The 17,655-nt window shown below is 47.4% G+C and overlaps 1 protein-coding gene across 3 annotated transcripts; it reads right to left on the bottom strand.

Annotated features, from left to right (window-relative positions):
- Positions 1-127: 127 nt before the first annotated feature.
- On the bottom strand, positions 128-17,128 carry efs (embryonal Fyn-associated substrate). 3 transcript variants are annotated; one of them, XM_014207029.3, is made up of 8 exons: positions 16,991-17,128; positions 16,013-16,389; positions 13,389-14,822; positions 12,684-12,803; positions 11,163-12,149; positions 10,908-10,982; positions 2,511-2,633; positions 128-2,170 (listed from the first exon to the last, which is right to left on the bottom strand). In XM_014207029.3, the coding sequence occupies exons 2-8, from the start codon at positions 16,022-16,024 to the stop codon at positions 1,988-1,990; spliced, it is 2,934 nt and encodes a 977-aa protein (XP_014062504.3). In that variant the 5' UTR covers positions 16,025-16,389; positions 16,991-17,128; the 3' UTR covers positions 128-1,987. The 3 variants fall into 3 exon arrangements, with proteins under 3 accessions (XP_014062504.3, XP_014062501.3, XP_014062502.3); XM_014207026.3 differs by having other exon boundaries at positions 2,511-2,768; XM_014207027.3 differs by having other exon boundaries at positions 2,511-2,768; positions 16,013-16,304; positions 16,991-17,123.
- Positions 17,129-17,655: the final 527 nt, after the last annotated feature.

Below are 17,655 nucleotides of genomic sequence, written 5' to 3' on the forward strand. Positions count from 1 at the left end.
GCACAATATCATGTGACAGAAAAAAATGGACAAAAAAAAACATAACAACAAAGTGAACTTAAACACCTTTTTAAAAATACATATAGACATATTTTCACCAGAAATAATCCACAGCAAGACACAACAATCAATGTAATTGTACAAATGTATTTGTGCATTTTTGAGGGGAACATAGTCAGGCATCATTGTAGTGTTCAACTTTCATGAAGTGTAGACTGGATAGATCCATATGGCTTTTTTAGCCATGGAGTCAATACCAACAAATTCACTTTAGGGTAAAAACTTTCAAAAATATATTCTGGTAAAAAAAAAAGGCTAAAAAAACGATTATAGCACTTGTTCTTTTGAACCATTATTGTAGTAAAATGTAATTCACTGTGTGAAGTGAAAACATCCCTGTTAAATACGTGCATATAACAAATAAAGCAACTTAAAGCCAAGCAGATCATAAAGCAAATACAAAATTATCAATAAATACAATTATTATTATGATGATTATTTTCTATTGTCAGGCCATGGATGTGGTGTGCGCTGTGCAGGCAGGTATTCTGTAGAAATACTGCTACCTTCCACTAGGAAGAGCTCAAAGGCAAAACACTAGAGCTTGGCGAAAGTTCTTCATACTTTTTTTGGCACTGGTGCATCTTTGTTCATTTTATCCTCCTATCACCAACATACCACTGCTGCATAGACTTTGAGACAGTAATACTAGTGAGGGTGTGGGTGGTAGCATTGAGTTTGAAGGGGCAAGTAGTGCCTTTCAACAACACGAAAGCCTAGAAGCCTGCTCCCCAATCCCAAATGAACCATTATCCCTTACACCCTTATGCACTTATTAGGATCTGAGAGGATTGGATAGGAGTAGCCCAAGAACGAATATGGCCAAACTAGTACCTAGAGCTGTGTGGGAAAGCCAGCGTGTGTGACGAAAGGTGAAATGCGTGTGGGAAATCAAGAGAAAAGAAGAGAGGGGGGGACAAGCGAGTGAATGAAAAGCGAGACAGGTGGAGACAAGTAAAAGTTTGCAGACTGGTTTTCCACTTGGTGGCCTAACCGTAGGAACGAACATGACCAACTAAGCGCTCTACTGCTCCACCATTATCCCTTTCACAAGAGTAGTACACCCCTCAGGTTCTCTTTCAATCGTGCCATCTATCATATCTCAATCCTGTTTAAACACTCATATTTTCCTCTTTTCACTCCCGGTCTTCCAGACTGCAAGGTAGGAAACTGCAGGGGGTAAAAGAGTGGTCTGGTCCCAGATCTGATTTAGACATCTTTTAAACTCCCATAGTTTACATCCTATAGTAAAAAAAAAAAATAAGTGTTGTTTTATTACATTTGATTCTCAAATGCAACACCAAGCCCAGGCGGAAACACACAGTAAAGCTGCCACGGCGTTTACATACAGACCCACCATCTGCACCTTCATCAAGTTATCCCTGCTCTTCTCCATAGCACTAAACAAACAACAGCAGGATGTGAGGCTCAATTTATATTTTTGGAGAGGGGGATGGAGGGTTACCTACAATAAATAAGGATGCAAAGATAAAATAAAAGAAACGGTTATTTCAATGTAAGAGAAAATAATGGCAACCGAACAGAAATAGTCCGACTCCAATAATAAAGTGGCCCACAACGGACACTGAATGTCACGAACAGGGTTCAAACAAGAACAGCGTTCATCAATCATCAGGACACACAAGATGAAAAGTGTGCCTGGCACCAAAAGCACAGAAGTGACTAGGTATTAAAAGAACCAAAAGCCAACCAACACACATACAAGAACACACATAAAATCTAACTGGGTGACAATTTGAGCCACAGATCAGTTCTTCTGGACTGAAATTCAATGTTTCAACCTCACTTCAAACATCAAACTGTTCAATTCGAAAGATAACACATTGTAACAACAACTAAGGCATTTCAAAGTAGAGAGAAAATGTATTGTAAACACGTTATAAGAAGAGACGTTGAAGAAATATTGTCAAGATATTTCCGCGAGGCGCTGCAGCAGGCCGGAGAAGCCTGCGGCATGCTGGGACAGCTCGGCCACGCAGTCCACCATTTCCTGGGTGGCAGCGACTGATGGGTAGTTCTGGGCTGCTCCCTTCGTTGCCACAACGACAGCCTTCAGGGCCTGACACAGATGCCCACCTGAGGTTGTGACCTACGGAGAGAGAAAGACAAAAAGAGATTGATTATGGATTCATCATAGGACAATATGCATTTTCATCTTAACTAAAAGTCCATGATCTTGTCCCTAATGCCTTAAACCTTGACCTAAATCTCATATGAATTATGTTGCAAGCTGTTCTTTATCTTTGTATGTCATATCAAACCCTACATTTGGAATTAAATGCAACGTCGTGCTCATTAGGCACCAAACAGAAGAAAAACTGAATGAAACTGGGAGGGACTACCTTAACTCGTTTTCATTTTCCAGTTTCAAAACATTTTGCTACAGTGTGCCCTAATGAAAACAACCCTGTCATAAAATGTGTGCTGACCTTTGCCCTGAGGTCAGGAGAGGTCAGGAGGCGGGAGAGCGTGTCCCCGATGAACACCAGCTTGTGTGCCGTCACGATCAAACTCTTCCCTCGGGAAACGAAGACGCGGGGAGGTTGGTTCCCCTGCACGGTGCGGAAGAGCACGTCAATGGAATCGGCCAGACAGGAGAGGTGGGACAGAGACTGGGAAGAATAGAAGGAGAGCAACTCTGAGTCCTCCAGAGAGAGGGAGACGGGCAGAGGAGGGGAGGGGCTCAACTGGATGGAGAGAAAGAGAAAGACAGACAAGAGAGAGTGAGATAGAGCCATCATTGTAAGGGTAAAGAATGAACATTGTCACTCATGGAACTGCCATTTATTGTGTCATGGGCCCCAATTGTCGATTATGTCAAATTCTTAGAATCACAGATGACCTCTTGTTGCGTGCCTGTGACACAAGTGGATGCAACCTAAGCCTAGAGATTTAGTGAGAATAAAAACAGTAGGAGGAGAGAAACGGTGAGATTTAGGGAGAGATACTGTTAAGGTAAACAAGTTGAGTTGATCCAGGCAGGTTGAAACTGGATAAAGGGGCAGAGAGAGAGCAGGTTTACTGTCAATGTAACCTACAGTTAGGTAGATCAATGTTGACTCACTGGACTGAAGGACAGTCCAAGCCAACGCTCCCTCTAAGCCGAGCGCATGTGTGGTCGCGCGCACCTCCTCCAGGACTGCCGCGCAGAAGAAATGCGAGGCTGAGCAGAGATTGAACTTCACTGAATCCGCCCCATTAGTTGACATTATATAGATCAATGTTTTTTCTGTGATCGAATCAACATTATTACAGACACTTTTCAATGCAACAAACCAAAACAAATCTAACTTTGCAAAATGTAGTCTGATTTTGTTGAAGGCAGAGCCAGAGCTCAACAGGGTAGAATTCTATTGGCGGGGGTAGCCCAAGAGGAAACATGGCTCACTCGGCATACGTTATCAGAGTCGGTACAGACACCCGGTTTCGTCACGCATCGCGCCGACAGAAACAAACATCTCTCTGATAAGAAGAAGGGCGGGGTTGTATGCTTTATGATTAACGAGTCGTGGTGTGATCATAACAACATACAGGAACTCAAGTCCTTTTGTTCACCTGACCTAGAATTCCTTACAATCAAATGCCGACCACAATAACTACCAAGAGAATTCTCTTCGATTATCGTCACAGCCGTATATATCCCCCCCAAGCAAACACTTTGACGGCCCTGAAAGAACTTCATTCGACTCTACGTAAACTGGAAACCACATATCCTGAGGCTGCATTTATTGTAGACGGGGATTTTAACAAAGCTAATCTGAAAACAAGGATCCCTACATTTTATTAGCATATCGAATGCGCGACCCGGGCTGGCAGCATTCTGGATCATTGCTACTCTAACTTCCGCGACGCATACAGTATGTTCCGGAACTCCAATTTGAGCAGCAGCAGCTGAAAAATGAGCTCCTACAAATATTGAAATTTACATGGTTTTTAGAGTGAAGTACATCGGAAAAAAGCAAAAGAAAACTGCAAGACTGAATAGGAGAAAAAACAAGCAACAAACAAAGAAGATAGGCTTTTGAAAAATAACTATTTTTCATAAAATTGTAGTTATCTTAGCAAGCTGAATTGTTTACCAGTTGCTAAGCAGTTGCTAGGGACTCTTTTGGAAGAAGCTAGCTAGCTAACGAAGAACAACAAAGAATATCTAGTTAACAGAAGAAAAGAAAGAGAAAATCAGGACAGAAGAAAAAGGATATCAAAGTGAAACAGTTCTCTAAAGACACAGGAGACAATAATACAAGAAACAACACTTCTGTAGCTTGTCAACTATGTGTCTGTCTATCCCTGTTCTCTCCTCTCTGCACAGGCCATACAAACGCTTCACACCGCGTGGCCGCTGCCACTCTAACCTGGTGGTCCCAGCGTGCACGACCCACGTGGAGTTCCAGGTCACCGGCAGCCTCTGGAACTGCCGGTCTGCGGCCAACAAGGCTGAGTTCATCTCAGCCTATGCTACCCTCCAGTCCCTAGACTTCCTGGCGCTGACGGAAACATGGATTACCACAGATAACACTGCTACTCCTACTGCTCTCTCTTCGTCTGCCCACGTGTTCTCGCATACCCCTAGAGCATCGAGCCAGCGGGGTGGTGGCACTGGAATCCTCATCTCTCCCAAGTGGACATTCTCTCTTTCTCCCCTGACCCATCTGTCTATCTCCTCATTTGAATTCCATGCTGTCACAGTTACCAGCCCTTTCAAGCTTAACATCCTTATCATTTATCGCCCTCCAGGTTCCCTTGGAGAGTTCATCAATGAGCTTGACGCTTTGATAAGTTCCTTTCCTGAGGATGGCTCACCTCTCACAGTTCTGGGTGACTTTAACCTCCCCACGTCTACCTTTGACTCATTCCTCTCTGCCTCCTTCTTTCCACTCCTCTCCTCTTTTGACCTCACCCTCTCACCTTCCCCCCCTACTCACAAGGCAGGCAATACGCTTGACCTCATCTTTACTAGATGCTGTTCTTCCACTAATCTCATTGCAACTCCCCTCCAAATCTCCGACCAGTACCTTGTATCCTTTTCCCTCTTGCTCTCATCCAACACTTCTCACTCTGCCCCTACTCGGATGGTATTGCGCCGTCCCAACCTTCGCTCTCTCTCTCCCGCTACTCTCTCCTCTTCCATCCTATCATCTCTTCCCTCTGCTCAAACCTTCTCCAACCTATCTCCTGATTCTGCCTCCTCAACCCTCCTCTCCTCCCTTTCTGCATCCTTTGATTTTCTCTGTCCCCTATCCTCCAGGCCGGCTCGGTCCTCCCCTCCTGCTCCGTGGCTCGACGACTCACTACGAGCTCACAGAACAAGGCTCCGGGCAGCCGAGCGGAAATGGAGGAAAACTCGCCTCCCTGCGGACCTGGCATCCTTTCACTCACTCCTCTCTACATTCTCCTCTTCTGTCTCTGCTGCTAAAGCCACTTTCTACCACTCTAAATTCCAAGCATCTGCCTCTAACCCTAGGAAGCTCTTTGCTACCTTCTCCTCCCTCCTGAATCCTCCTCCCCCTCCCCCCCCCCCCTCCTCCCTCTCTGCGGATGACTTCGTCAACCATTTTGAAAAGAAGGTTGACGATATCCGATCCTCGTTTGCTAAGTCAAACGACACCGCTGGTCCTGCTCACACTGCCCTACCCTGTGCTTTGACCTCTTTCTCCCCTCTCTCTCCAGATGAAATCTCGCGTCTTGTGACGGCCGGCCGCCCAACAACCTGCCCACTTGACCCTATCCCCTCCTCTCTTCTCCAGACCATTTCCGGAGACCTTCTCCCCTTCCTCACCTCGCTCATCAACTCATCCTTGACCGCTGGCTACGTCCCTTCCGTCTTCAAGAGAGCGAGAGTTGCACCCCTTCTGAAAAAACCTAAACTCGATCCCTCCGATGTCAACAACTACAGACCAGTATCCCTTCTTTCTTTTCTCTCCAAAACTCTTGAACGTGCCGTCCTTGGCCAGCTCTCCTGCTATCTCTCTCAGAATGACCTTCTTGATCCTAATCAGTCAGGTTTCAAGACTGGGCATTCAACTGAGACTGCTCTTCTCTGTGTCACGGAGGCTCTCCGCACTGCTAAAGCTAACTCTCTCTCCTCTGCTCTCATCCTTCTAGACCTATCTGCTGCCTTTGATACTGTGAACCATCAGATCCTCCTCTCCACCCTCTCCGAGTTGGGCATCTCCGGCGCGGCCCACGCTTGGATTGCGTCCTACCTGACAGGTCGCTCCTACCAGGTGGCGTGGCGAGAATCTGTCTCCGCACCATGCGCTCTCACCACTGGTGTCCCCCAGGGCTCTGTTCTAGGCCCTCTCCTATTCTCGCTATACACCAAGTCACTTGGCTCTGTCATATCCTCACATGGTCTCTCCTATCATTGCTATGCAGACGACACACAATTAATCTTCTCCTTTCCCCCTTCTGATAACCAGGCGGCGAATCGCATCTCTGCATGTCTGTCAGACATATCAGTGTGGATGACGGATCACCAGCTCAAGCTGAACCTCGGCAAGACGGAGCTGCTCTTCCTCCCGGGGAAGGACTGCCCGTTCCATGATCTCGCCATCACGGTTGACAACTCCCTTGTGTCCTCCTCCCAGAGTGCTAAGAACCTTGGCGTGATCCTGGACAACACCCTGTCGTTCTCCACTAACATCAAGGCGGTGACCCGATCCTGTAGGTTCATGCTCTACAACATTCGCAGAGTACGACCCTGCCTCACACAGGAAGCGGCGCAGGTCCTAATCCAGGCACTTGTCATCTCCCGTCTGGATTACTGCAACTCGCTGTTGGCTGGGCTCCCTGCCTGTGCCATTAAACCCCTACAACTCATCCAGAACGCCGCAGCCCGTCTGGTGTTCAACCTTCCCAAGTTTTCTCACGTCACCCCGCTCCTCCGCTCTCTCCACTGGCTTCCAGTTGAAGCTCGCATCCGCTACAAGACCATGGTGATTGCCTACGGAGCTGTGAAGGGAACGGCACCTCCATACCTTCAGGCTCTGATCAGGCCCTACACCCAAACAAGGGCACTGCGTTCATCCACCACTGGCCTGCTGGCCCCCCTACCTCTGAGGAAGCACAGTTCCCGCTCAGCCCAGTCAAAACTGTTCGCTGCTCTGGCACCCCAATGGTGGAACAAGCTCCCTCACGACGCCAGGACAGCGGAGTCAATCACCACCTTCCGGAGACACCTGAAACCCCACCTCTTTAACCTCTCTAGGCTAGGCGGGACGAATTCGTCCCACCTACGTAACAGCCACTGCTATCCTGTGGCGCGATTTTCAAAACGTTAAAAATCCTATTACTTCAATTTCTCAAACATATGACTATTTTACAGCCATTTAAAGACAAGACTCTCGTTAATCTAACCACACTGTCCGATTTCAAAAAGGCTTTACAACGAAAGCAAAACATTAGATTATGTCAGCAGAGTACCAAGCCAGAAATAATCAGACACCCATTTTTCAAGCCAGCATATAATGTCACCAAAACCCAGAAGACAGCTAAATGCAGCACTCACCTTTGATGATCTTCATCAGATGACAACCCTAGGACATTATGTTATACAATACATGCATGTTTTGTTCAATCAAGTTCATATTTATATCAAAAACCAGCTTTTTACATTAGCATGTGACGTTCAGAACTAGCATACCCCCCGCAAACTTCCGGGGAATTCGCTAACATTTTACTAAATTACTCACGATAAACGTTCACAAAAAGCATAACAATTATTTTAAGAATTATAGATACAGACCTCCTCTATGCACTCGATATGTCCGATTATAAAATAGCTTTTTGGTGAAAGCACATTTTGCAATATTCTAAGTACATAGCCCAGGCATCACGGGCTCGCTATTTAGACACCCGGCAAGTTTAGCACTCACCATAATCATATTTACTATTATAAAAGTTTCATTACCTTTTGTTGTCTTCGTCAGAATACACACCCAGGACTGCTACTTCAATAACAAATGTTGGTTTGGTCCAAAATAATCCATCGTTATATCCGAATAGCGGTGTTTTGTTCGTGCGTTCCAGACACTATCCGAAATAGTAAAGAAGTGTCACGCGCATGGCCCAATTCGTGACAAAATTCTAAGTATTCCATTACCGTACTTCGAAGCATGTCAACCGCTGTTTAAAATCAATTTTTACTACATTTTTCTCGTAGAAAAGCGATAATATTCCGACAGGGAATCTCCTTTTCGGCAAACAGAGGAAAAAATCCCAAAGGCGGGGGCGGTCGGGGTCACGCGCATAAGCCAGTGTCCCTTGATCGGCCACTTGAGAAAGGCGATAATGTGTTTCAGCCTGGGGCTGGAATGACGACATTCTGTTTTTTCCCGGGCTCTGAGCGCCTATGGACGACGTGGGAAGTGTCACGTTAGAGCAGAGATCCTTAGTAAATGATAGAGATGGAAAAGAAGTTCAACAAATGGTCAGACAGGCCACTTCCTGTAAAGGAATCTCTCAGGTTTTGACCTGCCATTTGAGTTCTGTTATACTCACAGACACCATTCAAACAGTTTTAGAAAATTTAGGGTGTTTTCTATCCATATGTAATAAGTATATGCATATTCTAGTTACTGGGTAGGAGTGGTAACCAGATTAAATCGGGTATGTTTTTTATCCAGCCGTGTCAATACTGCCCCCTAGCCCTAACAGGTTAAGGAATACCTAGGATAGGATAAAGTAATCCTTCTAACCCCCCCCCCCTTAAAAGATTTAGATGCACTATTGTAAAGTGGTTGTTCCACTGGATATCATAAGGTGAATGCACCATTTTGTAAGTCGCTCTGGATAAGAGCGTCTGCTAAATGACTTAAATGTAATGTAAATGTAATACAAAGCCCTCCCTCTCCCTCCCTTCGGCAAATCTGACCACCACTCCATTTTGTTGCTCCCAGCCCATAGACAGTGCTCAGGTCTGTTCAACTTTGGTCTGACCAATCTGATTCAACGCTTCAAGATTACTTCGATCACGTAGACTGGGGTTTGTTCCGGATAGCCTCAGACAACAACATTGATGTATACGCGGATTCGGTGAGCGAGTTTATTAGCAAATGCATCAGTGATGTTGTACCCACTGTGACTATTAAAACCTTCCCCAAAACAGAAACCGTGGATTGAGGGCAGCATTCGCGCAAAACTGAAAGCGCGAACCACTGCTTTTAATCATGGCAAGGTGACTGTGGCCTACAGGGAGGAGGAGAGGGGCCTCGGAGTGTGGTGTCAGGTAAATAACCTCACATTCAACGTCAACAAAACAAAGGAGATGATCGTGGACTTCAGGAAACAGCTTAGGCAGCACCCCCTATCCACATCGACGGGACAGTAGTGGAGAAGGTGGAAAGTTGTAAGTTCCTCGGCGTACACATCACGGACAAACTGAAATGGACGACCCACACAGACAGTGCGGTGTTGAAGGCGCAACAGCACCTCTTCAACCTCAGGAGGCTGAAGAAATTTGGCTTGTCACCGAAAACACTCACAAACTTTTACAGATGCACAATCGAGAGCATCCTGTCGGGCTGTGTCACCGCCTGGTATGGCAACTGCACCGCCCTCAACCATAAGGCTCTCCAGAGGGTAGTGAGGTCTGCACAATGCATCACCGGGGGCAAACTACCTGCCGTCCAGGACACCTACACCACCCGATGTCACAGGAAGGCCAAAAAGATCATCAAGGACAACAACCACCCGAGCCACTGCCTGTTCACCCCGCTATCATCCAGAAAGCGAGGTCAGTACAGGTGCATCAAAGCTGGGACCGAGAGACTGAAAAACAGCTTCTATCTCAATGCCATCAGACTGTTAAACAGCCATCACTAACACTGAGTGGCTGCAGCCAACATACTGACTCAAATCTGTAGCCACTTTAATAATAAAAAAAGTGGATGTAATAAATGTATCACTAGTCACTTTAATCAATGGCACTTTATATAATGTTTACATACCCTACATGACTCATCTCATATGTATATACACAGTACTCTATACCATCTACTGCATCTTGCCTATGCAGCACGGCCATCACTCATCCATATATTTATATGTACACATTCTTATTCATTACTTTACACTTGTGTGTATATAAGGTAGTTGTTGTGGAATTGTTAGGTTATATTACTTGTTAGCTATTACTGCATGGTCGGAACTAGAAGCACAAGCATTTCGCTAGACTCGCATTAACATCTGCTAACCATGTGCATGGGACCAATAAAATTTGATTTGAAGAGCTTTGAATCACCCGCGAGTGAATGCGCTTTTCAGATCAGAGCGTAGTATACACATTTGTTGACATTCTTTGCTAGTTAGCAAGTTATTAGCCTAGTTACAGAGAAGTATAGGTCAGCTTTGTGGAGTTACTGCTTCCTACAAGAGCACAAAACGTATAGGCTACATTTCAAAAAGCCAGTCAGGTAAAAAGCGCATGTTAAAAAAAGGGGCAGTGTTTTTGCATATTCAAGCCAGGCTTGAATATGCAAATAAGCCAAATTCTCTGTTTGGTAATAATAATTGATTTTATAAAGTGGTTTCTTGCATCATACAACACAATGCAATTCTTACAACGTTCAAGTTTCCGCTCACAAGACCTAGAATTGATCTCAGTGCCCCAAAAAATAAGGGAACATTGGTAGGAGCTCATCAGTAAACACACAAACAGAATCAATGATTCATCTGAGAGCGTAGTGAGCGAACGTGGTGTGAAAATTAGAATGTTGTGTGGTGATTGGTGTTAAAACGGAGTGTGTGTGAGAGAATGAGATTGTGTGAGCGTTTGTGTGACAATTGGACAGTACGTGTGGTGTGAGAACGATTGTGTGTTTTACCCTAGGCTCTGTGGTGTGAAGGGTCTGGTTTGACCTATTCTCTGTCCGGGCATCTGAGGGAGGCTCTGGCTTTCCCTGGGGAGGAAAAGAGATAGATACATCACTTTTACACACACAGCTATGGGCCCCGACATCAGATACGGTCTATTAAAACAACTGGATAAAACAATCCAGCAAGCGCACTTATTAAATAAAGGTGTCTGCTTAATGAGTAAAACGCAATGGAAAATGCAGACAAGTGCCAGCAAGACTGACCTGCAGTTTCACGTATCCCACACTGTCTCCAAGAGGAAGTGGTGCCGGGGCGGGTGTCAGACCTATTCCTGCGTACTCATTCCCCACCCCCTCCTCTCCGTCGCTCTGCCCCACAGTGATGGACATGGTCACAGTGGAGGGTTGTGCGGGGGGCAGGGGGAACGCCGGCTGGGGGGTGGGGGGTAAGGGTCTCTCCTGGATCCAGCTACCCTTGCGTGGTCCCATACTGCTCCCTACTGGTTTCACCTCGGCTACGGGCAGGGCGGGTAGGGGTCTTCGGGAGAGGGAGTCCTGGGAAGGGAGGCGGGGCCGCCCCTGGGTCTGAAATAGGATGGTGGAGTCCTCCAGCGCTCGTTGGACCATAGAGAGAAGAGTATCCGACGGAGGGCCGTGGCCACCGGCGGACAAAGCAGGAAGTAGGTCTGAGAGGCGGGCCCAAGCCTGTTGGAGAGGGGGAGGGACCTCGTCGGGTTGACTCGACTTCCAGACGGACAGGATCTCAGCCAGTGAGGTTGCCAGGTCCCTCGAGGACGCAGGGGCACCCGAGGCAGAGCTAAGCACCGATTGGACAAGGCCCGAAAGCGAGTTCCTCCATTGGACGTCACCAGACCCATTACTGGATACAGATAACCGACGCGTGGACGAAGACGTTGACATCGTCGAAGAGGGCAAGACGTCAAGGGTGAGAGCCGGCATGTCATAGACGCCACAGTCCGGCTCGGTGGTGGACCCCGGGTCACTGCCCTCGCCTAGCCCAAGCAGAGCCCTCTTCCCTGAGCCGGGGACAGAGTAGACCTGGCCGTGCTCCGTCCCCTCCAGGGGGGCGATGGTGGACATGTCCCCCAGGCCCAGGGGTAGGCCAGGAAGGGTTGGGAGGCTGTAAACGTCCTCCTCCGATTCATCAGTAACAACAGACGTTGGGACGTTGACAGTCTGCTGCTGGGGCTCTGACGATGTGCTAAGTATGATGGTGGGAACATCATAGACCTGAGAGACGGAAGGAGAGAGAGAAAAAGCTCTACCATTACTGTCATTGTTCTTGAAGTCATTCGAAATCAGTCATTCTAAGGTCATTAGTACTGTTTGTTATAGATGTATATTCTAGGGGGGAGAAAAGAGGAGGAGATTGTATAGCCTGGCTTACACATTCCCACTGCAGTATAAACAGCTGGGTGTGACAGGGAGAAAATAGCAGCAGCAGTATTCAGACCAGACAGACTGGATTGCAGCAGTCAGCGAAACAGGTGTGACACAGAGAGCGGGGCCGTGGGAGGAAGGAACAGGTGGAGGAAAGTTGAGAGCTGAGAGAGAAAGAGGGGGTTCGGGAGGGAGGGGTGGGGGGGGTGAGGCGGAAAGGGAGAGGCCGAGGCAGGGAAGAACAGGTGAGGGAAAGTTGAGAGCTGGGGGGGACAAATAAATAGAGGGGGAGAGAGAAATACAGAGTGAGAGAGAGAGAGAGAGAGAGAGAGAGAGAGAGGAGACCGATGGTCTCTGTACTGTAGAGGATGGATCGTGACTTACCTCTGACTCTAGGTCAGTGTGTGGGGGAAGGGAGCGGGGGGTGTTGTAGATGCTGTCATCGTCAGACAGCGCTGCTGGGGCTGGCCGCTGCCACCTACTGCTGGGAGGAGTATCATACACCTAGTAGACCAGGCAGACCACAAGACAGCATGTTATAAGACTGTTATACGCTTGTTATAAGCACAAGGTCACAATGTCAGATATATAGTTCACATAAGCTAGGTTTCCATCCAATTGGCGACACATTTTCATGCGAATATTCAAAAAATCCGCACACCATATCATCGTGTGACTCCAAGTTCACTTCGATATGATGGTTTTTATATCAATATTTGCGCATTAAAAAAAAAAGGAGTTTCCACCGCCATTTCTCATATAATTAATTTTACCGACACAAAAAGATTCCACCCTGTCGAACGAACAAATTATCTGTCTGCATTTATCAAGTTAATACCGAAACGTCCTGTTTCCATCACAGCTGTTTTGATTTTGTTTCTTCTTAAAACGGTATGACTTTCCTCGCACTAAAACTGTGGATGGAAACGTGGTTAGTGGTGAACTAGCATTGCCGTTTCCCTGACTACATGACAGGGAGAAACTCTGGGCCTAATCATGACAGATTGTGGAGAGAAAGAGATGGAAGAAGAGGGGCAGGAAAGAGAGCAGGGATATTGAACTTGGAAAGGTCTTCCCTTTCTCTCTTACCTGTTCATCGAGGCTGTCGTCATCAGGATCTGCACACTTTCCGTCCTCGCGTTTCTTATTCTGCCCATTCTGCTTCTTTTCATCCGACGCCATCCTTCCATCTTTGCTCTCTTGGTGCTGGAGTACAGGAGTCGACTGGGGGGTGGAGAGGGCAGGCTGAGAGGTGGATACAGGGGTTACAGATTGGGGCAAGTCTTTTCTGGTTACCCCCCTCACTGGAGGGGCTGGAGGAGGGGGCTTACGAGCAAAGTTTGGGGATCCAGGCACCCGGCCTTGTCCCTGTCCTGCTCTGGCCAGCAAGGGGGAACCCCTGAGGGGGGCAGCAGGAGCTAGCTTCCCCCTGGTGATGGGAGGGGTGGAGGGCACTCCACCATGACCACCGGGGGTCCCTGGGGTTTTGGGGGTCGCCCCTTTCAGCTGAGGTTTGGGGGATCCCCGTGCGAGGACGGGTGGAGTCCTGAGAATCCCTGCTCCCACAGGGGTGGGGGTCTGGTACATCATCCGAGGGGTGTCCTGTGCCAGTTTGGATTGAGGGGTGAGGGGCTTAAGGGGGGCTCCCCCGCCCCCGTTTATCTGTGAAGGAGTGAGGCTCTGAGCCTCCAGGACCCTAGTAGTGATGGGGGTAACCTGGGTCGACACAGCCCCCCCGACTAACCCTCCTGTGGGGGTCTGGTAGACCTCCTCGCTGGGCAGGACCGTCCCTCTGGGGACCAGGTAACAGCCGTCAGAGTGGCCTACCGCCGCTACAGTCTCCCTGGGGACCAGGTAAGTGTTGTCCTCTGGCCCCTCTGGAGCTAGACCCACCGCCCGAGGAATCCCACCGGGGGCCAGGTAGACATTCTCTGGTCCAGGGTCTCCAGCCAGACCCCTGTGGTGCTGGGGCCCGAGAGCTGTGGGGGTGGAGGGGGTCTGGTAGAGGCTCCCAGCGGAGTCTGTACCTCTGGACCGGAGGGAGGGCGAGCGGGGGCGGCCCGTCACCCCAACGTCCCAATCGGGACAGGGGCGTGTGCCGGAGCTGGAGCGGGAGCGGGGGCGACCCCCTAGCTCGGCCTGCCGGAGGACCCCTGGTCTCGAGGCGACAGGCACCGCCCCTGGGCTCTGGTACAGGGCCTCCCCCAGGCTAGGTGGGGTGCGGTAGACCCCATCCACATCCTCCGTGGCGACTGCCGTGCGGGCTAGGGGGCCTGGGGAGAGGTACACAGAGTCCTCGCTGGGGACGCGGCTGGGGGGTCGGGAGTCGGCCCCCGGGGCGGTGTGGAGGAGGCGGAGGCGGTTGGCGGGGGCGATACCCTGGCGCCCGTGGAGGGAGCAGAGCCACCAGCCAGGACCCCCTCCCTGCTCCTGTTCTAGAACCATCAGGATGTCTCCCTTCCGGAAGGCCAGCTCCTCAGGGCTCTCTGCTGCATTGTCAAACAGGGCCTTCGCCAGCACCGTCTGAGGAGAGCGAAAAAGGTATAACCAACAACAAAAAATAATCACTTATTACACAATAATTACTCAGAAATAAAGAGAGATTCACAAACAATCATCACTATCCTAGTTAACACGTGGTCTGGAAAAACTCTGGGCCCTACTCATAGAGGTACATACACACTGAAGATAGAAATGCATGCAGAGACAGAGAGATGGCCTGACTTCCCACTGGGTAGCACACATCTACATACTGACTGGACATAGACAAATTCATTGACTTGATGCCAAAGAAAGAGATTGAGAATAGCTATTTGTATAACAGTCTTAGTGAATAGAAGAGAAAGATGGGGTGGGGGGAGCAAAACAAAACAGTGTGGTGTGAGAGAGAGAGAGACTCATTCAGAGCACAGTCACATAATGAATAAATACATACTGATATAAGTGCGGAATCACTGCATATTCAGTCACCGCACACATTACTTACTTATAGGGGGAATAGAATAGAGACAGTGAGAGGAGGGAGGTCAATTATTTAAAAGACAAGAGGAGTAAATGTTAATGAGAAAAGGAAGGGAGGGAGGCAGGCAACATCTGTCTCTAGTTTGGGGTTTAATTGCCTTCCCTTGGCCCTCCTATCATCTTCTCCTTTTCAAAGCCCTAACCCCCTGGGGATTGGCTATAGAGAGACAACCTGAGCCCCGGGCCATGTTCAGTCTCAAGGAAACGTTTTCAAACAAAGTGAAACAGTGTCTGATTGTCCAATTAGATTTTTGTTTTAGGTTGCAAAACACATTGCAAGGGTTTGCACACCGACCAATGATGAGAGCTCTACTCAAACACCAGTGGAGGGAAGCCAGGACAATGTTCAACTACTTAAAAACGCATCCATTCATTCCCTCCCTTCCCTGAATGATGTAATCACTGATTTGACAGTATATGATGGGAAAAACGAAGGGTTCACTTCAGCCAAATGTCCTTAAACACACCCGCTCCAGTTACGTCATGATGATTCTCCCAAAGAAGAAAGGATCATGCGGTTTTTTTGAGTATTCAAACAGTACCCTGGATTGAAACAGCAGTATAGTGCCATATCACCAGTTGGGTGCCTTTCCATCTGTGCCCGCTTTATCCACCATCTTTCATACAAAAGCGTGCACACACACACACACACACACACACACAAACGTCACACATACACGATTTCTACTCACTGAAAGGGACATGTTTGCTTTTCCTCAGACAGTGCTCCTGTCAGGATGTCGGGTCAAACAGACTCACAAGCAGACATGGTCCTCCATCTATATCCAAGAGGTGAACTGGTGACTGCTGCAGAGTCCAAACACACAATCCAAGTTGTGTTCGAGGGCAACACCACCAGCCTCCTTCAAGGCTGCAAAGGTTGAGAGATGTCCAGCTTTCGTCGCTCGCCAAAGCCCAATGGGTTCTTCTGTGTTGAGGGCATGATTGAACTGCTCCTTCTTGGCTCAGTGTTGTTGACAGTAACTGTCAAGAAGATTAGAAAAGTCAACTGGGCTGGATCGTGATGCCATCTTTAGATCACACTCCTGATAACCACTGAAGAAGGATCCTAGTCAGGGGAATATGATGATTAGTTATTGATGCTCTGTAACTTTGTAAACAATATTTGGTGTCAATGTCTACCACTTTTATCTATAAACAACTCGTAACTTCAGTGGTATTCTTACCATATCCAATATTGTGATCACACATTCTAGCTCTAATTTTGATACCTGTACTATGATATCGTGGAGTTGAGTAAACTTAATTTACGACATAAAGGCATCTACTCAGAGGTTGTATCAGTGCCAGACATTGGGATCACCCAGTAAAAATCATGGACCATGGCAAAGACATGACTGATGACATCATAATTTCTTAACTGACGTTAAGTAGCCCCTTAAAGTTACAAAGTATCTTACACTCTCGCTGATCAAATGAAAATATACCGAAAAATAATGCATATCCAAGATTTTGCTAGCTAACAATTTGACCAACATTATCCACGTATGTAAAATCGATGGAGGCTAGCTAGGTTGCTACAGTAACGTTAGCTGCTAGCTACAGTAGCTGGCAAAACAAAAGGGGGCATGAAATCCATTCGCAGCGAGCAAACTTCAGTCAGGCTTCAAATTACACTCACTTATTGTTTCGTTAGCTAGCGTACCTACCCTTAAATCTCCAAAAAATAAAGATATCGAGCATTCCCTTATTTCAGCAGAGGGAATTCGTGGCCAACGAGGTTTTTCTTTTCTCTCTCCATACTGAGAAGGACTACGTAATTGGATACGATCAATAATGTACACAAACCCTTGATTGCAAATGGCCATTGAGAGGCTTTGGAGCAAACAGTCGGCCATATTGTCACTTCCCATTCGGAGCAGTCCTCCGTAGGAATGAATGGAATTCCACAATATTTCAGTGAAATGTTTCAAGAAAAAAAGTACATGTATTTAAGTATTTTTGTCGTTGTAGTGGGGACAGTAACATTAGTACTCTCTAAAAAAATACTTTAAATATACTTTTCATTGTTTTATTTGTATGTTTAGCTAACATAATACAATTTAAAAGTATGCACTCAGGTGTCTGTAATAGAATAAACGTGTCATAAACGAATGTAGACATAAATAGGTGCATTTATATTTATTTTGTTAAATGGAGGATTACCAAGATGACTGCACGATGGATTCAATACAGCGCCTCCTGTCAGACATCCAGGGTTTATACACATCATTGAATACAACCCTCTTGCGGTAAACGCGCAATGATTTTGAGGATGGAGAAACCGAAGTTTACAGCTCCACCTTTAGCATTTTATTCTGGAGACTCTGGGGGT

The sequence above is a fragment of the Salmo salar genome, chromosome 07 (assembly GCF_965601325.2).
Source record: "Salmo salar chromosome 07, fSalSal1, whole genome shotgun sequence".
NCBI lineage: Eukaryota > Metazoa > Chordata > Actinopteri > Salmoniformes > Salmonidae > Salmo > Salmo salar.